Source organism: Formica exsecta, unplaced genomic scaffold (assembly GCF_003651465.1).
Source record: "Formica exsecta isolate Colony F162 unplaced genomic scaffold, ASM365146v1 scaffold599, whole genome shotgun sequence".
In the NCBI taxonomy this organism is placed as follows: domain Eukaryota; kingdom Metazoa; phylum Arthropoda; class Insecta; order Hymenoptera; family Formicidae; genus Formica; species Formica exsecta.
In genome coordinates, this window is record NW_021853269.1 from 584,368 (window position 1) to 606,312 (window position 21,945).

The window sequence follows — 21,945 nt, forward strand, 5'->3', positions numbered from 1 at the left end:
ATTTTTTTTCGCGCTCACATGTTTCCGCTGCGTGCACATATGTGCATTACTTATGTTAATATATTCGGAAATATTCCGTAATGACCCTAAGAGTATATCATGGCGCGTGAGGCATTAGCATCGTGCCTTGACAAGTCGTGCAACGTATGTCAGATAACACATGTATGAAGGAAAATCGTCCGACCGACCTTTAAACGTCTATTTAAAGCACTCTTCGCCCCATACTCGCTATTTTGATTGCGACGTGCTGCGAGTTGAAATACAAAAAGGCTGATAATGGGAATTTATACGCGATATTTCGCGGATTAAGGCTATTACATAAAAAATACGATATAATATAGAAATATTTTCTCAGAAGAGAACCTTTTTCTTTAATAGCATTGATATTTTATAATTTTACATAACATATTAAATTTTATCTTTTTTTTTTTAAATTTAGTAACATTTATATCTCCAAAATTCTTATTTTAGAAATGTATTTCACATATTAATTTGAATTTAAAGAAAACTATTATTATATTAGAGTTTTGTCTTTTTTAAATTATAGTAATTGGAATGATTTATTAATCAAAGGAAAACAAATCTTTTTTGCATAAAGTTGCATAAATATATTAGTCATTTTTATAGTTTTTAATAGCTTATTCCATTGGATAAAGTCTGGAATAGTACAAACCGGAATTTACCATGGTTTTTTCCATTCTGGACTTTTCCGATCAACTCTGACTTTTACCTATAAATGGCAACATTATTACAAAATCGTAGTATCTTATTCGTTTTTACACATAACGTCGGCGTCACCGGAAACGACTAAACAGGTGTTTGCGCCAGCTGCAATCGCCCTCGCTATGCTTCGTCACGAATCCCTTCTCTGTTCCGTCTTCCTTTTCGCCTTGTCTTCGTTTCTCGTCTGCGTCCATGCTTTCTAAAAGGTCGATAGTTATTTTCGGCGCTGCGTCATATAAGCAACGAAATTCCTCCATGAATTTTCACTTTTGGAAGATAAAAGCATTCCTCTGTTTGTCGATACTCGTGTCTAACAATTAGCAGTATAATTATGACCAATAATGATAAACGATATTATGAATTCAATATTAAAATATTGAAGATTTGACGACACGAAAAAATGCCGACAAGTCTACTATGTGGCTCATTGCTTTTCATTTACAAATGGATTGCTGTTATATAAATTCTTAAGGCTGTATTATGTAAAATCAATTACATGAAGATAAGAATTTACACAAAAAAATGTGTTCCTTACATTTTATTATTTTTTATCATTTATAATAGTGTGTTCGGGCATTTTATGTGAATTGGAACTGACCGGATGGTAATTTTGGTTTGCAGCGTGGAACGAGACCGGCTTCGGGAGCGAGAGCGACAGGCACGCGCGGCGATGTCGGTCCAGGCAGAGCAGGCGGCTGCGGGAGGCGGTCCTGATACGAGACATCATCATCACCACCACCATAACCACGTGCATCATCATCACGCCAACATACATGTCTCCACACCGAACCTCTTCCGTGGTGGTCCCGTCAGAGTGAGTACATTTTCCATTTATTTCCCGTCTGCGACCGACGAGACTTTTTCCACCACGCGTGGTTTCGTATGTACTCGTGTATGGCGTTATTGATTATTTCTTTGGGAATATTCAGCGAATACTGATTCGTTCACAAACGGAATTCACATAAATACTTCTGTTTAATTTTTATTTCTAATATATTTTAAAATATAATGGAGATACGCGCAGTCTTGCTTAGAGCGAGAGAGAAAATTTAGATTAGTTTTAAAAAAATCACATTATTATTGCTAAATATTTTAATGTCGATCTTGCTAGTTAATATCTATCTTGCTATGACTAATATTTTAAATATAACTGCGAGCGTCACTAGCGTCACTAGCTAATCTAACTAACGCTATACCGCGATAAAGTATTTCTGCAAATGGAAATTAAAACAGTTACTGTACCGGCCATTAATTCATTTTCCACGATATAATGTTTTTCTCTCTCTCTCTCTCTCTCTTTTTTGATGAAGAGGCTAGCGTTGTGTGTCAGTTAAATTGACACACCGAACGTTTCGCGGCTTTTTTTTTTTCTCATTCACCGGGATGACGTTAAAAATGTTTCTGCACGGGGAAATGAAAGTAGCGACGAATGCTGACCTGTCGATCAATTTTGCCGCACACGATTGCATCTCGTCGTGTGCATTTAACGTTATCGAGTTCTAAAACGAGCAGATCTATTTTTCCTATTAAATGGCATTCTATTAAGCACGATTTTGCTTACTGTTCCGCGATAGTTGCAAAGTCGCGAATAATTAAAGAGATAGAGGCGAGAAAATCGGGCTGACGTCCTTTTCTTCTTATCGCTCGTCATCTTTATTCAGGTAGGATCCCGACCTTTCACGTTGTCCGATCGCTTAATAGATTTTTCTCTTGGCGTTTTAAGAGCCATCTTGCCCCTTTTCCCCGCATCTTTTCACTTCCGTCTAGTTAGTTAGTAATCGAAGGCACTTCGCCAAGTAGATTCACTGACCGCTTCAATTAACGTTAACCGATAGCCTTTCGCTCTGGTCTTCGCCTTGTATATAAATCCACCATAATTTGCGGCGTTTTAATGAATCTTCTTTCAATCACAGCCATTAATGATATTCGATTTAAATCTGTGAATAAAGTAGTTATCGGAATTCTCGCTTGGTCTTTAAAATATCGAGAGCAATAGCAGGTATATTACTATTATTAAGCATGCGGATAAAAATCGCGAAAATTCTACGAATGATGAGTTTAAAAATTCGCAATAACATATATTTATCGACGTCGATATGTGGAAAATCCCAATCACGTAGTCACTTAAGCGTTACAACAGAATAACTGCGCGATTAATGTACGATTTAATCGAAACATCATCGGATTTTACGCAAAATCTTTCTGCAAACAGAAACGTGTTTCAATGTAAATATAGCTTCTGTTGTTCATCAAAATTTTATAATTTTACAATTTGATATATTGCGATAAAACGCACAATATAATTATATTTGCATCGAGATTTTTCAATTTTTGACGTCGAGAACTTCAATTGTTTTTTTTACGACATTTATCGTTTATACGTATGTATAACCACGAATTAATCATCACATATTAACGTAATATATTGCACGTAAATTGACGTTTTGTGCGGTTTATACATATATTTTCAAAAGCATGTAAGATTCGGTTTCTTTAAACTGTCTTTTCGCGCGTTTTCCTTTGTTCAATCGCGGAAAATTTCATGGCCCTCACAATCTTTAAAGCTTTTCCGACTACAATCTCGAATCCGGCGCGGACGATAGCGGCAGCTGCTGCTGCCTTGAGGGCCTACAGGGAAACCTCATATACGGCCGTTATGGCGAAGTCAAGGACCCGTCGGGTCTTTCTCGTGGCTCGTAAACATGACCTTCTTCTTTCCCCCTTATTCCTTCCTCTCTCCTCACTTTCGCCTTCTGGTTTTATTCGCGCTGTTCTTCTTCGGGATTGCTTTGGCCGAAATTTATTTCTAATCTACGATGCTCCAGCTAGGAAAAGGATGATCCCTTTTTCGGGGAGAATCGTGCTATAAATATAGATTGAAAAACACGAGTTTGCGCGCATTTGACTTTTTAACCGATTATTAAGAAAAAGGATCGTTTTAGATAACGTCTGTCTATTTGACAATTTTGAAAGTAGTTTTGGGTAGTAGAATTTTACGAATAATGGTTCTCAGTTATATACACTTAGCGAGTTTTTTTTTACGGATAGTTGCCCTCAAGATTCAGACTTATGGGAGAATAAAATTAGCTGTTATATCGAAGAAAAAGGAATCGTTTTATTACAGCAACGGCGACGAAAGCACCAATCCATAAAATTATTATTAATTTCCGCGATTGAAATTTTTTTTCGATTTTACAACCGGTCTCTACATGATTGCGATATGAGATTAAAATTGACATTTGATTAAATCAATCGACTTTATCGCGTCCCGAACAGTTTTACATACGCGATAAAAACGAAAGAAAAATTCATCAAATTCAGTTTTCTTCGTCTTGTTAAGCCGCTTAATTATATAATAGCATTCTCTCATTACACACTCGCGCACGACGCCGCCCCGGCTTTGGATCGTTAATACTATTTCTTTTGCGGGGTGCGAATGAACCCCAGTTGTGCTCCGATTGGCTCTTTCGCGTACTCAACAGGTGTTTTCTCGACTTTTAATCTTTCCTAATGAGCATTTTACGAGACTGCAGTTAGAGCCGATCCAATTCTCTCAAATATTGTGTGTCCGAGTTCTTAATCACATTTTCAATATATATTTTATTGACGCATATATACATCTTTACTAGAGCAAAGAATCTTGATTTTTTTAACATGACTCCGACAATCGCATAAGTGTATGTATTTCTTAAAATATAGAAAAACTTATTTATATAATTTTTTCCGTATATATTTTATTCATATATATACTTTTACATACACAATATTTTGGATGTATATTGTGTGCATGTTATTCGCATTGACGTTATATAAGTTGCTCATAAATTTGTCGAAACAAATGACAGAATCAAAGACAAGCCGCGTATGTCAGTTTCTAAATACAGTTATTCCGAGGGGAGACATGTCGTCCGTTTCTTTGCTGAAACATGGCTGGGAAGTTCCCGATAGAAGTGCAACGCGCCGGTTCCATAACAACCATAACTGTAACTGCGCGTTAGTAACCGTACGATGAGTCGCGAAGCCGCTTGGCGTCTTCGTCGTCCAGGCGGAACGCAGAAACGGGAAGCTCCGCGGCAACTCTCTCAGAAGGAGAAAGAGAGAAAAGGAAAGCGGATTGGAAAAGGAGAAGGGAATGGGATTGAGAGGACGGGGGAGAAAATGGCGCCGGTTTCTTACGGGTTCGATCAGCTTTTACGACTTCGGTTCTCTTTCTCTCACACACATACCGCACATTCTCTCCTTCTCTCTTTCTGTCTCTTTTACGGTTCCCTCTTTGAAGCGCAGCCGCAAACGGAAAAACGGATTCCGCGACTTTTCCGCGGTGTGTCACGTAACGCGTCCTCGGAATACCGTATCCGGATAGCGCATTTTCAATATTAGGGAACGTGATGTGCTGATGCGTCACGTAAGGACGACGTGAAATATCGTCTACAATCTGCGCGATTATTCTCGCGCGCCGCGAAAATATGCACGCGCGCGTTGACGTACGAACACTATAGTCCCCGAATTGATTAATGCGAAAACGCGGTATGTGAATTATTGGGTTTTTTGAATGAACGGTAGATTTAAATACCGCAAATAAACGGAAGAGACGTCTAAGAGTTCGCACACATACGTAGATTTATATTGTCTGGAAAATCTTAAAAAAAGTACGCTCTATAGTTCAAGAATCAATACCGTAGACTCTTCTAATAAGCTATAGTAATAGGACTAAATATGTTTAAATAAATAAATTATAATAAATTAATAAATATAATACATTATTTTCTTATATTAACATGAAATCTGGAAAGGAAAGATTCACTATTTTTAAAGTTAAGAATCACGCTTTGCTTTCAATATATCGTTCTTTTTCTTCTTCTACTTCTCTGTGTTTTCCTTTTGAACTTTGCGCACATCTCTTCATTGAAATAGGAACTTACATTTTACGCTGTTATGTTCCTACGTCTATTGGGGATTGTTATCCCGATTGTTCGTCGTGAAAATTCCCACGAGTATGCGCGCGCGATATAGTTTATCCGTGTTCCACCTCACTGTTCAAAGTTCGCCGAAGTTAAAGCTCGCTAGTTGGGAGATTATTCGGTCGGATAAAACGATACGGATCGACTTAGGAGAGACGCTATTAGCCGTGTCCTAGTGAAGCCAGAACCTACGATCTCTAATAGTCGATACAATTAATGCACCGTGATCTTGTATCTTTTATCGATGCGGCCAAAACAAAAGACAAATTAATTAAGAATTAAATATCATGGTTACAATATAAAATACCCACTTTCCTTTTTTTATTAAAAAAGAAATCTATTTATCGCGTCCGAAATCTAAATTCTAAAATAATACCGATTTTTCAATTAACGGTCTTTTAACTTCGATCAGCATCCGATCGCGAAATACGATTATGGAGTCTCGTCGGAATCTTGCGGATGGAGCACCTCGGCATGCGAGTCATCCGCGCGGACGGAAATAAAGATGCTGTACGTGCGAGGAGAGGGCGTTATTGCGTGGCTCGGCTGTTCGAGCGAGAAGTGGCTACGACGTTCAGTGGAGTCGTGCGTATTTATTACCGAGATTAACGGCGCACATTTGCATCTTTATATAGCGAGAACCGTGTCCGGCGAAAATTCGCTGCGAGCGTACGATCGCGAAAGAGAGAGACAGAGAGACATTATGACAGGTATTTCGTGCGCATTCGATGCGATATATGGCTCATACGCAATAATGATCAAATCTATTTTTCAAAGGGGCCAAAAATTACAATATCAAATAAATAAATAAATAAATCGCAACTCGATATTTTTCAGAGCGAGAATAATTTTTTTCAATTAAAGAATATCCAACCATTTCGGAATAGAGTAATATGTTGAATGATTCTTGAAGAATTTTGGGAGGTTTTATTGCCAATTTACGAATCTATAAATATATTGAAAATTATAGAGATATTAAAAATTCTTATATTATATTGCTAAAGCTACGTAAGAATTTGATTTAGTACGAGAATACAATTTAACCAAAAAGAGAATGTAGATAGATATATTAACATATGTAACATATCATATATTATTGAGGAAATGATAATTCATTGTTTTGTATGTGTGTGTACTGTAATGCTGTAAACTATCATTGAAAGTATCATTTTTACGCGCGAACGGTTCCTACTTTATATTTGCCCACGGACACGATTTGTCAAAAGTCGCTTTTCACACACTTGTGGATGTCAGCACGAACGATAAAGTTATTTGTCGTTCTTGCGCGGGAAAAACGCGTTCCTTATGACACAACGTACGCGACACGCGTTTTATTCCTTTACGCGAAAGATAAGAGGGATTCTCGTCTCCCGCGGCTTCTCCTTTCTTTTCCTTCATGAGAAAATGTGTTCAAACAGAAACGGTCGGGTTGAAGCCTCTCTCTCTCTCTCTCTCTCTTTCTCTCTTTCTGCATTACCTTTGAAGCTGCTACAGTAAACGAGAGCGCTACTTTCTTATTGCACGAGCACCGCTTTTATCTGGATTCAGGAGCACGCCACAATGAAATACGACAATGAAGTGTACAAAGAATACATGCGTGAATACATATAAGGATATTTCCTACATGCACACAACTAATTTTTATTTAGTCAGTCATTGATAAATTTTAAACATATTTGCGTATTATTCGAATTTAATATAATTTAAAAATCTTTCATGATGTTATTACAGTCGCAAACCAAAAATATGCGTCTTTAAAACATTCTCTACAACATTCTGTTGAATTTTTTTTTGACACTAGCTATTTTATAATTACAAAAATATGCTTTCCTAATATATTAAATAATCTAATTATATAGATATGATATATTAAATTATATATCATATTAAATAATCACATTGCAGTATAATCGAGATTCTTTAGGATGCAAGAATGACGAGCGGCGATCAATCGCGATGATTTTTTTCCCATTAAGACGTGGGTAGTCGCCGCTCTTGCGTTGATTTTATTCGATCATTTCAATCGGTCACAATGGGTCACGCAACGCGCGAGGACTCCTGATATTGTAATTCTCGTTACATTCGTGCTGTATAATTAGCTTCGATCATGAAGATTTCTCATAACATAGACGGTTTGTTTCTGTGGAAATCCTGAACCGGACGACTTTTTCTCGCGCGTGCACAACAAAGTTGATGCCATCTCGGAAAGAAAATTTAATCGTGCAAATAGCGCGAGTCACTCTCTCGAAATAGCAATTCTTATCCGCCTACCTCGGATTCCGATGAAATCAAATTTCTTCGGAATCATCTTCGGTTCCTTCGCGATTCCGTGAACTTCTCAAATTCACAGATATTTAAACAGAGGATAATATCGGCACTTGCATGTTATCAAGACGCGAATGCAATGTAGGTTCATGAAAAGAATTAATGAAATTGCAAAGTAGAAAAAAATTGATATCAATAAGTGAGAAAAAATGTAGGAAATTTATAAGAAGAATGCGAAATTATGTAAATCTCATAAATTTAGATAAAAGATTATATATAATTAATATTGTCATCGAATTTAGTAAATTTTATATTATATTTTATGAATTAATAAATTAAAATTATATGTAATAATTTATAAAAGATTCACATTATCTCTTTTTAAATAAAAATACAACATTAGCAAGATAAGTGATTTTCAATGTTGAATATTATTATCCATCAGAAATAAGCATTATATCGGTCGCAATATTTTTTTATTATGCGATACGATGTGGTTGAAACGGTACATTTATTATATTATAAAATACGAGTCGTATACATCATAAGAATATCTCGCAATCGTAAAAGCGCGTTTGCACACGTCTAAGATGCACAAGTTTTGCTACGTGTATTATGTGTGTATATATTTATACGCTGTACATATATACATATATATATATATACATATCTCCGGGTGCTGTCGTCACGTGCCGATATTATTCTTCCGGCTTGACGTCGCGATATGCTTCTGTTAAACGCGCCGGAACTAAAGAGGGCAAAGAAACATCACGTTGCATCGCATCGCATCGCGGTGAGGATCCGCGAGCAGCAACGTATCGGGAGAGATATAATATTTTCCGGTTTTCTTTCGTGGGCGGACGATCGGGAGATTCTGTCTGCATTCTGTCGGCTATAACGTGCATCTATATATTGACTTTACGTTTGAGCGGAGCCGCGCCGCGCCGCGTCGTAGAAAAGTGAGGAAGAAAACTCGGAATAATAAGAGAACGAGAAGAATCCGGAAGCTCGAATTTTCGGCGATGAACGCCAAGCGGAAACTTCAGCTCGACGTTACCACCCATATCCCGCGGGCGATCTCCGCCAATTTTTGCCATACTGTATATAGTACACCATAGTATAGGTCATTAACCAGTTTTCTTGAAAACTGAAAAATGCTAGATTCTTTTATTATTTAACGTTTATCTACTTTTAATAATAAGCAAAACAGAATATACGAAAGTACGCTTGTATCTATTGTCTTTTTAATATAGGTATATCTTTTTTGCATTATATTTTTATATATTCCGGTATATATAAAAGTGATACTCTTACATATTCGAGCAAATCAAAGAAATTTTAATAGTTTTAATTTTGTAAAAAAAAATTTAGAGCTTTTTTCAAACTTTGAATTGTTCTCATCTAAATGTGATATATTTAAATATCTTTTATATTATTTTAATTCGAAAAGTTTATAATATTTATTATAGATATGCACTTTTACTCTCTGTCTGTCTCTCTCTCTCTCTCGTACTTTTTTTTTATCAAGAAACTTCTATTGAGTATGTAACTTTACACACGATAATGATATGTGTTACGTCATGCGGCTTTTGTTACGCCACAAAATAGCAATATCCCGGTCGTTTAAGCGGACGCGCGTTTAACGAGTCGTTTCTTGTCGTTGAAATCTCGATTACCGGCGGGAAATATCGCGTTTATTAATACACCGCGGATGAATGTCATTGCCGCGCTAGCGCGTGGAGAGCTGCGCGTGTAATTAAACACTCCGCGGTCATAATCTTGCTTTTGAAACGATGGTGATTAAACGCGGTCTCGGCGCGAAACGTAATAGACTACGACAAAAGCGTTGGCATTTATGCGCGTGGATCTCATCGTGGAACATCTCATCAAATCTATTACATTCTATATTTTGTACTCGATTCACAATCTACATTGTCGTATTTTTCTTTCTGAAAAGTATTGGACACGAATTGCAAAATTATTTTAACATTGAGCGAGCAACAGCTTTTCCTTAAAATATAAAAATACTACAATTATAATGATATTATATATTACATAATTAAATCATTTATTTCAGAAAAGATTAAAAAAAAAAAAAATGTTTTCTAAAATAATTCTGATACATACATTTTGTACATAAAATATAATTATAATGAACTAAACATATAATAAGTAATTTTTGATGAATATACAACAACCTCTAGACTTTTAATTCTGGCTATCTCAAATCACTAATTAACGCACAACACACATGTGAAATACAGCAGTGTTACATTCCGAACGATCGTTTATCCCTCAGTCTGCAAAATATCGCTTTCAGCTGTCGACATATATATATCACACTTAATCGCGAGTATATCATATATGTATTCCAAATGGCGGATTACGCAATCCGCTCTGCTCGGTTTTAATGACTATACATATCGAGCAACGACGACGACGATGACGGTGCTCGGCAGCAACGATAGCAAATAAAGATTATTTTCCGACGAGAATTTGCGTATTGATAATGGGGAATTCATTCATTAGATCTCTTTGCTAATTTAGCGACGCTAAAATCAATCGACCGATCGCCATTGTTTTCATGCAAATTATATAGCTCCAATCAATATATTCCAAAATCTCTCCGTGAAAACATAATGAAACTTTTATTCCATTTGCAGACACAAAACTTCTTGTCGACTAATTCTTGCATGACTTGTCAAAAGTTCTGACACGAGTGTCTTCATTATTTAATGTACTTGTTATCATTATACGATATTAAAATGTAATTGAATTGTTTTATTTCTCAGCATTGGTTATTTTATTAATCTTGTTTTGACGAGAGATTAAAAAATCTTTTTAAGATATCGCGGATATTATTGAGGATATTATTACTTACATTCAGTTTATCAGATATATTTATCAGAGATATTTAGTTTATAAAAATATGCATCGCGATTAACTTTATTTGCTGAACTGATACTATTTGCGAGTAGTAGTTTCATGTATATGTTCGTCGAATATCGTTGTAACGGAATATGCAATGTACATTATTAAGGATCAATTTCTCAATGCGCTAATATCGGATAATGAACTGGAATATACGATTATTCCTTCACGTTCAGAGTAATCCTGCGCGAAGTAATTTTCTCACGGGAATGAAATTCAATGAAAAAAGTTACAACTTTTGCAAAGACTGCAATTATTATTAGTAAATAAAATTAGTAAAACACGGAAGAATATGTTCTGCATGTAAAATGCCAATAATTACATCATTAATTAAATACTGCTTTTAAAGTACTAATTTTTTATGAATAAATTTTATATATGTATATATATATATATATATATATAAATTCTAAAAATTAAACTGAATTAAATAAAAACTATAATATTGTATGTATATATATATATATATATATATATATAAATTCTAAAAATTAAACTGAATTAAATGAAAACTATAATATTGATTAAAATCATGTGTTATATGTTAATTATAATAATATTGTAAAATGAAAATATTTGTTATGTTCGTATAAAACGCACTTTATACCTACCTTGACAGCAATAATGATTGACAATTTTCTAAATATTAAATATTTTTGAAGTTTAGATATAGATTATCTAAAAATATCAGTTTGAAATAATTTGGAACAAGGTTATATATTGTAGCCCGTATTGCCCGCAATCTTAAAAATATTATATCTTAAAAAAAATACAAGGCGATTTTTTTTTTTACATTCATCAGCGATGCGCGGCGCGTCGTAACAGCCGGTCGTGTAAAATCGGCGCCGCATAGTGAACGCGTTAAGCAATCTCGTCTTTGTCCGTTTGCCGTTTCGTTTCACGGAGAACGCGCATGCATTAAGTAGATAAGTTTCGGACACATATTATCCATTAATTCCCCGTAGCCACTTCGGGAAGCCGCCTCTCGCGCCGATCTCGGCGCCCGGAGTTAAGTCGCGCGTTTTTGCGCTAAGCGGAAAGCGAAGCTCGTGATTTGTAGGTCGTTTGTGATCGCATTATATACCCATCTTGCGGTTTACGTAACCCAGACGTGTACGTGTGCCTCGTATATATATATGCGTCGAGTGTACGTATCTGTCCGGCGCGCGTGTCGCGAAACTGCACGTGTACGTGCACGCCGAGGCCAGCTCTCGCGATATATAGGTATCATGTGTGAGATATATATGGATGAGGGTTAGGCTGGGTGTACGCGTATGTGTCCGTACGTGTATTCGCACTCTGTACCACAGACGCGCGCCTACCTGAATGTCAGATTATAGACTGGCTAGGCCAGATCTAGCCAGACGAATGCATTCTCTCTGTTTCTCGGTTGCTATGTATGCGAATACGAGGGTATATGTGTGCGTACGATATCTTCGTCGTACTCTATTAGTCTCTCTTTCTCTCCTCTCTTCGAGAAGCGACACACAATGAGATATAAAATGAGACGTGGAGAAATAAGACGTAGCATTACCACCGTATAATGAGGTACTAACTACAAGAAGCAATCAGTCAGCGAACGCGAATGTGACTTGAAGATAAAGCAAATGAGCGATCTTATAGATCCTATTCTTCTTAGTTCTACCTTGTTATATTTTCCTTATTTGGAATAACGCGAGTATATGCTCGCCTGTTGACGAGATTCATTGAAAATTGAGGATTTTTAAAAGTTTGGCGAGTAAATTGATATTACAAAAAAATTAATGCATAAAAATTAAATAACTATTTATTTTCAAGTAACAATTTAACTTTTCTATTGATATCTAGTAAGAATAAATTGCGCAAAGCTATAATAATTAGAAAAATATAAAAAAATACATGCAAACAGGTCAAGGAAAGGAATTTAGGATATATCGCGCATCGAACAGAGAAGAAGCTTTTATAGAATCAGCGAGAGGATATACGTGTTTATTTATATGATCGTCGAATTATATATGTTAAGACAACGGCGGCATCGAATTCTGCAACAAGCTCAGGCATTAACCTATCTATTGCTCGCTGTGTTTCTCCTTCGATTTCGCTGCTCGATCGAGCGTGCCGCGTCTCAAGGAGAGAGATCGGCTTTTATATTTCGCGTCGCTCGAGAGCGCAGACGCTTTTTCGCTTGTCGCCGATTCAGCGTGAAACGCGCGCGGCTTACACGCCTCTCAACAGCGCTAACACGATCTATTGAACTTTTTGCCAGATATACGTAACGTTTAGCTGACGTTTAATCCGTCGCGCGCGCACGAATCTGCATAAACGCACGTGCGAGCCGCGATCGATGACATGCACGCAACATAGTTATGCGAGAAAATACAGTGCGCGACTCGCGTCGAGCACTTATTAACTTTTTATGAGTGACTTCATCGATAATTGCAATTTACATAAATTTTAGTATAAAAAAACATTTTTTTTTTAAATATTTGCATTATGTAACATTTAATTTGCACATTTATTATCAATAATTTCAATAATTTATTATCACATGTTTATCAATATTATCAAATTCATAAGCTTTTTGAAAACACACAAGTCAATGGAATACATCTTTTTAAATTTACATTTAAAAAATTGATATGAAAAAATGTAATATGGAGGGAATATTTGATTGTTTTTCTTCCAACAGAATCACATGGACAATGCGTGATTATTCGAGAATAAATTAAAAGCTTCAAATATCGAAATAATTTTCACGAGATTATCGCACGTACTCATGTGTATGTTTTAAATCGTACTCGATGTACGTGCCCGATAAGCGCTGTGTCGAATTTCATTGTTGGGTGCAAAATCTAACGCGCCACTGATATAAAGAACGAGAATCGCAAGAAAGGACCCTCGATAAGCCGCGTTAATTGTCTACGAAATCAATTACATGGCTCGCTGAGATCTACAGCGTTATTGTTGGTGAATTTATATATAAGAAATTGCAAGTTTTAATTTTAACACAATCTCTAACATTTCTCAACATCTCCACACACGTACAGTTATATATAATAATTCAGTTTATAATCAATTTGAAAAATTACGATAACCGCATATTTAATATTTTTCGCGATCGCAATTGTGCGTTTCACAAACGTCTCTCGCTTTTCTGGAACGCAGAAAAGGACACGACTCGGCCTTGCGGTCAGGTAGATCCACGTCAGAAATAATAGTGTTTTCTCCTTAACCGAGATATTCCCACGAAGAAGGCAACGAGAGATAGAGAGAGAGAAAGAGCCATCTTTGTGACAGCACAACCTCGTCGTCCCACGATACTATCGGCGATTCCCGCGCACGTATATTTCGCTCTCTCTCTCTCTCTCTGTCTCTCGCTCATTTGTCATTCGCCATTGTACGCTTGAGGGGAGAGAATCCTAGTCGCGTTAGAAGGAACATATTTACCTGAGCAATTTATGATGCGGACAGGAGCGCCGCGAGGTAATAGGATCGATCGGTCGAGCGGAACACTTCGATTTTCATACGCAGTTCAAAACCGGTAGTCCTGACGGAAGAAGCACTGACTTATCTTTCCCAATGTGTTGTCTAACTGCTTGCGTCAACAAACTTTTCCGCGGTGTGATAAACGCGAAGTTATAATAGATTTTTTTTTTAAACAAGTATTGCACTGTATATATTAATATATCACACACCTTGCCGTGTTCTTATTCTGTAAAAGAGACATTAAGATTGATAATTGAGTTTAAAGGAAAATAGTAAAGTCTTTTTCTCTTTTATTTACTCCATTTCACTTTATTATTCTCGATGACTTGATTATTAAATTGCATTTAGTAAATAAATTAACGTATAAATATATTATATATATATACTGCGCGTGCATCTAATTGAATATGTTTAATTGAATGTTTATATATTAAACATAATCCGTGTAATTAAAAATTTAATTAAATGAAATGATTGACCAAACAATCGAGGGAAAATGCGTTAGTTTTGCGACATCTCGCGTTTGCTTCTATTTCCGAATCGGTGAACGGCATCGATTGTTGCGGTGTCAGATTGAGATCGACGTCTCTTCGACATCGTACACATGAATGAAAGCGAACGTTTTTCAGGGTGTCGATTCGCATTAATAATGATGGCAAGAGCAACATATCAAGAGAATCCCCTCCGGTTTACGCGACATACCGCAACACGCGTGAGTGCGTAAATGCGTCTATAACTTCCTGCATTTTCAAGTTAAATCGACTATCGCCGAGATAACGGGAAGTCGATGACACGAGGAATATCTTGCGGCAGGCCGACGTTGTCGAGCCTTTTAATAACCTTAATACCCCACGGGGGAACTATCGTGAAATCCCGGAATCGCGCGCGCACCCTCTTCGCCCCTTCCTGCCCTTTCCACCCCTTCTTCTGGCATTTCTTGCGTCGCTCGGCTTTTAAGTTTTGGATTTCAGCATAGGCGGAGGAGGAGGTTATGGGAGAGGGACAGGAGACAAGCGAGGGAGGGTAGGGGGGATGTAGCGCGTGCTCTCCCGGCCATCTCTCGCCTACTGCATTATTCAGATCCGTCCCGAGAAGAATACCACGTTGAATTTTAAGGGGATGAAGAAGTCGACGAACACACAGCCCCGTAGAAGTCTCTCGCCTCCCTCCTCGCCTTTTTAAAGTCGCTCCGATTTCCGTGCGACTCTGCCCGAGCGAGATTTACATATGTTCTGTATCTCGCGAATTTGCATCGCGCCCCCGACGACGACGGTCGTTCGCCGTTCGTTTCATGCTCGATCTCGCTAGGTAATCCGTTGGTAACGCCATTGTTGCGCTCGTTCGCGATTTCTCCGTCTCGGCTAGGTATTTTTTTGCGAATCCCGCGATTTATGCGGGGGGAGACTCGCTTACGCCGTTTTTTGCATATTCGGCTTATCGGGAAGACTTGCGTGCGAAACGGCAATTAAGTCAAATATACGGGCGCTGCAGTTCGTAAGTCGTTACGTCGCTCGACGTTTCACGACTTACACATCGCGGCTTATTGCAGCCATTTTCGATTGAAAAGTTTGACACAATAGTGATCCAAACGGATCCAACTTCTTTTTTTTTTTTCTGCACTCGCGAAAAAAACTTAGTTTTAAAATTGCGAAAGTTAAAGTTAGTTTAATTTTACGTTCTTAGAAAGGAAGTTGTAAGAGATTTGGGAAAATCAACGTTAAAATTAAAAGAATTAGATTCAGAGAGATCCATCCTCTTTCTCTCCCAACTTTAAAGAGAAGAGATTTTTTTTATTTTCTTATCGCTGCGCTAAGCTTTCCCGCGATTTATGCGGGGGGAGACTCGCTTACGCCGTTTTTTGCATATTCGGCTTATCGCGAAGACTTGCGTGCGAAACGGCAATTAAGTCAAAAATAACTGGGCGCTGCAGTTCGTAAGTCGTTACGTCGCTCGACGTTTCACGACTTACACATCGCGGCTTATTGCAGCCATTTTCGATTGAAAAGTTTGACACAATAGTGATCCAAACGGATCCAACTTCTTTTTTTTTTTTTTGCACTCGCGAAAAAAACTTAGTTTTAAAATTGCGAAAGTTAAAGTTAGTTTAATTTTACGTTCTTAGAAAGGAAGTTGTAAGAGATTTGGGAAAATCAACGTTAAAATTAAAAGAATTAGATTCAGAGAGATCCATCCTCTTTCTCTCCCAACTTTAAAGAGAAGAGATTTTTTTTATTTTCTTATCGCTGCGCTAAGCTTTTCAATTGATAACAATTTTCATATTGCAACGAAATGAAATCAGAGATAAATCGTAAATGATATAAATGGTTATGTACTGTCATTATTATTGCGCGATAAATCGTGCGCGCGTGTATCGTTCGAAATCGCGGCGAATTTTATAATTAACCACTGACAGGATAATGAAAAAGCGTTTATATTACTTTTGCGTGTTACAATAATCGTCTGGATGAAAATGCATTTGCCGGGCGCGGAACAATAACGTCATGACGATTTAGCGGCGATGCAGCAGCAATGCGGCGATTTCCGTCATAGAAGGACGCCGTTTCATTCAAAGGACAGTCAATTATTGCAGAATGCGCGACATAATTAATTAACCTACCCCGCGTTAAAAGCGTTTATCCATGAGAAATACACTTTTTGTATGGAAACAATTTAACGCGGGCACTCCAGACGCAATAAATGCGTTAATTAAATGTATAAGCTCTGTTTGATTTGTTGTGCCACACGACAAAATGTGCGTGGCATTTAAAATGCCGATTATACGAGCCCTTTTATCGAATTGTGTATCATTGATTGGGATTCTCTACACAATGTACAATTATGTAATATATACAACAGTAATGCGGTTTGAAATTTTCATCTCTCGTATCTTTAGTACGCTACATCTCTCCGAGACTGAAAATTATCGTATTTTACAAATTTTTAAAGAGAAATTGATATGCAATATGCGATTAATTATTCGCACACGCGCGGTATATCCGCGCGCATAAATACGCGTTAAAGTTTATCATAGTTGGATTAGTCACGAAGAATACGACATAGACGGACGTTTCACAGCATTGTCGTGATACGGGTTACGTTTCCGTTACGGTAGCGTGCGTGTTATATACGCGTGCGCCACGCAAGCTGCTATTTAGCGCAATTTATTAAACTGCCCTCCCGCCTGTCTCTCTCCCCTTCCTTCGCATCTCGTCCTCCTCTTACTCTTACTCCCTCGGTTTCTCTTCTTCATCCGCTTTCCGCTTTGGTCGTTTTGACTCTGCTATGCCGACTATACAGGGGAGGGATGTGTTCGGTGGCTAAATACATATACATACACAAACGCGGCGACCGGCGCCGACACACATACACACACACACACACCTACATACATATACACAAACACCCACGCTGAAGAGAGAGCAAGCCTGGGTCTCTCACGGCGGGGGTGGTATGACGGAATCAATACCGGTGTGTGAGAGGGTGGGATAATGCGGTGGCTTGACGAGAGTCGTAGGTAGTAAAGGTTGGAGAGAGAGAGGGGGAGAGAGACGGAGAAAGACAAGAGTGGATAGGATACAGAGGAAGATGGGGTTGAGATGAGAGGAGACAGAAAGGGGTCGAGACGAAGAGGGGAAAGTCGAGGACTTTACTAGAGGAAATAAACAATGGGTCGGTAACCTACGTTCGGCGTGGTACACGCTGCCAGAAAATTACCCGAGATACCGAATAATGGTGTGTGTGCGAGGAGACGAATCTCTTATTCTTCTTTTCTCTGCTCCTCCTACGCTTTTATATTCTTATTGGTTTTTTTGCTTCATTTTTTTTATTGGAAAATAATAACCACGAGTATTATGCATGGTGGCGGTTGGTTTTATATTTCTTTACATTTTTGTTCGCAACAATTTTGGAGAAGTGTAAAAATAAATGTAATCGATATGAGAAGATACGCAGGTCGGTTGTAAATTACGCGTTAAATTATAGATTGATTGGGATTAATTTATGCATTAATTTTAATATCGAGATATTGAAATTTTACCATTTTGTCAGACGAAGGAATTCATCAAATCTTTTTTTTTTTTATTCTCATTATCCGTCAAAAGAAATGAAGCAGGATACGGTCCAATACAAATCTAATATCAATTAAAAATAAATTAATTGGTTCGTTTTTCCAAAGAGCTGCGAATGATAAATCGATACGTGGAAACTGGAGTATGTACGCTTCGCAGTAACAATGCTAATCGCATTAAAGTTAGCGGCGGGGTTTGTGTTTATTCTTGGGAGAAAAATTTCTTAATCAGGAAATTAACTGGATGATATAGATGGCGAAGATGTGACGTCGCTTCAATAACAAAATTAACTCTTTTCAAGGAAATAAAAACCAATCAAGAATATCTTGCAATTAAGTAATGCCTTGTGGCATTTTCACTATATATATTATTTCTATGAACTTTATATCTATATATTAATTTATACATTAATTATTTGTATCAATCGAATCAAGTTTTATATGTTTACTGTTGCAAAAATATTTTTTGAACTATGATGATGGATAAGCAAGTGTACGAATGCTCTCGATTAAATTTTATAACGTTCCTAATGTCTCGTGGGAGATCTGCAGTGGTGATTGCAACATTGCGGCATTTCTCATCCCCCGTTGCAGCTGTCTACTACTCCTCTCTCTTTCGCTTTTTTATTCTTTCGTCTCGGCGGATCGATTCGCGCTCTATTTGCGTCATTTCGGACGCGACGCAAATAGTTCGATGCATCGTTGCACGTTTCTCGAAATCCTCCTGCCATCGAAGAGGGCGGTTAATTAATCGCACCCTTGGCACGAGTCCACTGAGTTCGAATTTAGCCGTAGCGGCCGTTTAACCTCGGTAATGTCTATCGTGAATTTGGATAATTTCCTTCCTTCTTGTCTGTCGCACCCTCGCATCCTCTTTCAACCCCTCACCCCTCTTCCCTCGCGTTTAGCTTCGCTCATTGTGGGCACGCGATTATTCCTTTGTCTCGGCCATGAACTATCTCAGTTCGGCACTTACGTTACATACCGATTATAATTTCAATCACATTCTACGCTTTCTGTGTTCAGAATTATACGGAAACTAATCGAAAATTTAAATTGATACGTGAATCTTAATTTCTTTATAATATAAACACTTAGAGTACATTAATTACAATTTTTAAAATCTTGATTGAATCTGGTGAAGTAGATATCTTTATATGAAATAGATATCTTTTTTTACATTTTTACATCCTTTAACAAGATATAATTATACAGAAAGACTTGATTTTTTAGTTTGATAAATTTCTCTCGACGCTACCAAGATTTCGCTAAAGAGTACGATTTATCTTTTTTAATTATTAAAATAAAAATTAAAAAGATTTCATGTATAAAATAAGTTAAAGATTAGATAAATCTTCCTCTGTAACTTTGCATGTGTGAAAATTTCCATCGGACTGGAACTCTCGCTAACGCAATTAACAACTGTGCTCGATATATCTTTGACTTTTTATTACGTCGTTTTAGTGCTCGCGCCCTGTCGACTTCGATATTCGATGGAACGTTTTCCCGCGCGAGCGCTTAGTCAGTTTTCCATCGGTTTTCATACGCGTGCTTGTCTCTCCGCTAGTATTTTCCGGTATTCTTCGCTCGCTCGACGATCGTATTAACGCAATGTCGACTTTATGCCGAGCTTTCGATATTTCTTTCTTCGCCAGTCAGCAGATATTGAGAGATTAGGGGCAAAGCGGCGCGAACACGATATGCACTCGCTTGGTAGGGTGAACGTATGCAAGATTCAGGCGGTAGTCAATGCACTTGCGATGCCATGGTACAAGAGCGACGAGAAACAGCATCGTCTTTATTGCTATGAGATTGTCTACTAAAATATTAGCTAATTATCTGACAGATAATACGCGAGAATCAAAAATAATATTATTTTATTAAATTAAGTTACAGTTTAACGAAATGTGTATTATTTAGGAGATTTGAAATTTGAACCATAAAATATTTATATATATCTAAGTACCTGATTTTTTCTCTATAAACTTCAATATTGGATATATGCATTTAATCTAATGTAAAAGATATCTCGAGAATCTGGAATATTGATTACATATTGTATAACACTTTAAAAAAAAATATAATATATCTAATAATATCTTTTTAAGATGTTTTACACGTAATATTTTATCAAGACATATAAATTTTTAAGATTTCCAGATAACGAGAAGAAATTTATATCCGGATTAAAAAGATCGTAAGGGGATATAATAACATTTGTCAATTAAACGAAAGAATTGAATGAAATCAATTATCAAGAAATAAATATCTCTTCCAATGCGCGCGATAAATGTCAGAGACGATCACATCGTGCGAAACAATAGTATTAAAATATGAGAGATATCAGATTGCCCGATCGCGTTTATAAACGTGCGGAGTATCACGTTCGGTTTGAATTTTAAACGTCGATAAGATTGGCACGAATTTGAACGGCACGTTTATGCCGTTCACTCGTTGTTATATTTTATCAACGTTGCCTTTTTAAGTGATCTCGCAATTTTGGAACATCAAGGCCACTCGACGACGATGAATTATGGTAAGAAGAGATCTCGGAGACTATTAGTCTATCGGAAATTGATTTATTACTTAACATACTTACGTCACAGACTCGGTTTCTCTCGCTAATCTCCGTGCCATTAGGTAACTTATTTGCCGCGATGTCAATTGCGCATTTAACCGTTCGCCTACGCGACGTGCACGGCACCTCGTTAAAATATTCCCAGAGACGGCCAATTAATTTCATTGATAACGAATTTCCTGTAAGCCCGTACGTTAATTCCAAGGTTTAACGGTACGGGACGATTCGCTCGTTCGTGGAATATCGAAATATCCATTCGCTAAATTTGGAGAAAGGACGAAAGGTGAAACGAAAACGGGCGACATTTCTTTTCTCGCGGTGGAATATTATAACTTTGAGTGAATTAAGATTAGAGAATGAACCGATTTTTTAAATTGAAAACTCGATTCCATATTCGATCTCTGATAGTATTTTTACTCGTTTCGATTGAATTTCTCGCTTTATTGCTCGCTAGCGGAAACAAGAATTCCCGCAACAATCGCTGTATTTTTTACGAGACGCGAGAGTTTTTAACTTTAATCCGATTTTGTTTTGCAATCTCATATATAATACCTGCCGTTACCGTGCACTAAATATTTTCTACGTAAATTTATCGCTGATAACTCGTATTATATCGATATTCGTGATTCTCTTTTTGTTACGTCTTCAAAAACATTGCAAATTTCTTTTTAACGAAACGGAAAAAGGCGTTATCGTGTATGAAAAACGCAAATGTTACATTTCTATTATTGTTACACACTGTATTCAATTAAATCAAATCGAATTCTTAATAATATGTATTTATAAATTATATTGATATTTCTTATTTTATTTTTTTGTTAATTCTGTCTGGTTTTATCCTCATTTATCCATTACTGAATACAGTGCGTAATGAGACTAATGAGGCTAATGAGGTTATTACTGTAGATGTAGATGTATCGCGTGTTAAAACGATATGCACACTGTCCGAATACTAT

At 37.1% G+C, this 21,945-nt stretch overlaps 1 protein-coding gene across 2 annotated transcripts in view; it reads left to right on the top strand.

Annotated features, from left to right (window-relative positions):
• The first annotated feature begins 1,313 nt into the window (after positions 1-1,313).
• The window catches only part of LOC115242476 (AF4/FMR2 family member 4), a 116,774-nt gene continuing 96,142 nt past the window's right edge, over positions 1,314-21,945 (top strand). For both annotated transcript variants that reach the window (XM_029818787.1, XM_029818788.1), the window contains exon 1: positions 1,314-1,537. In XM_029818787.1, coding sequence (XP_029674647.1) covers positions 1,325-1,537 — 213 coding nt within the window. In that variant the 5' untranslated portion in view covers positions 1,314-1,324. The remainder of the gene's footprint in view (positions 1,538-21,945) is intronic.